General features: G+C 66.2%; 1 protein-coding gene across 2 annotated transcripts in view; it reads left to right on the forward strand.

Annotated features, from left to right (window-relative positions):
• The first annotated feature begins 376 nt into the window (after positions 1-376).
• Positions 377-622, forward strand: part of MON1A (MON1 secretory trafficking family member A) — a 3,324-nt gene continuing 3,078 nt past the window's right edge. Inside the window, exon 1 of one of the 2 annotated variants that reach the window (XM_009891265.1) lies at positions 377-512. In XM_009891265.1, coding sequence (XP_009889567.1) covers positions 386-512 — 127 coding nt within the window. In that variant the 5' untranslated portion in view covers positions 377-385. The remainder of the gene's footprint in view (positions 513-622) is intronic. The other variant, XM_009891266.1, reaches the window with a different exon arrangement.

The raw sequence follows: 622 nt of genomic DNA on the forward strand, positions 1-622 counted from the left end.
GCAAACATGAGGCTTCTGGGATCATCGGTGTGCGGGGCCAGCCACAGCCCCATCCGGGGCCAGCTCCCTTCCCCCTCGCTGCCGGGACGCGGCAGAGGGGGGCTGAGCGGCTTTCCCAGCGCTTGGGGGAAATCGGGGCCAAGCCTGGATGAAAGGTGCCGGGGGGCTGGAAGGAGCTGGGGCCGCGGGAGGGAGGAAATCCTGCTGGATTAGCGCGGCTTTCCTGACGTCTCACCAGGGCTCGGTGCTGCCTGCTGAGCCGGCAGGATTGGGCCGAGGATGCTGGCACGGCACGGCTTGACAGCAGAGTGTTTTGGGACCCGTTTTGCGGTTGAGGGAGCAGAAGGGTGACGCTGTGGGTCTCATGCAGGTCCTGCCCCGAGGAATGGCTGCGGATGTCCACAAGAAGAAAGGCTGGGAAGTGCCCAACGGGTCTCTGGCGCCGGGAGATGGGCAGCACGCGGAGCGGTCCGAGAGCCCCACGCCAGGGCTGGCGCAGGGGACGGAGCCAGGTATGGGGCAGAGCTCACTGCAGGGGTAAGCAAAGGGGGGAAAAAAAAAATAGCAGCTCCTCATTATGCGGGCTGGACCCTCCGCAGCCCCACGGGCAGGGGCAGACGGG

This window comes from Charadrius vociferus, unplaced genomic scaffold (assembly GCF_000708025.1).
Source record: "Charadrius vociferus isolate BGI_N301 unplaced genomic scaffold, ASM70802v2 scaffold758, whole genome shotgun sequence".
NCBI lineage: Eukaryota > Metazoa > Chordata > Aves > Charadriiformes > Charadriidae > Charadrius > Charadrius vociferus.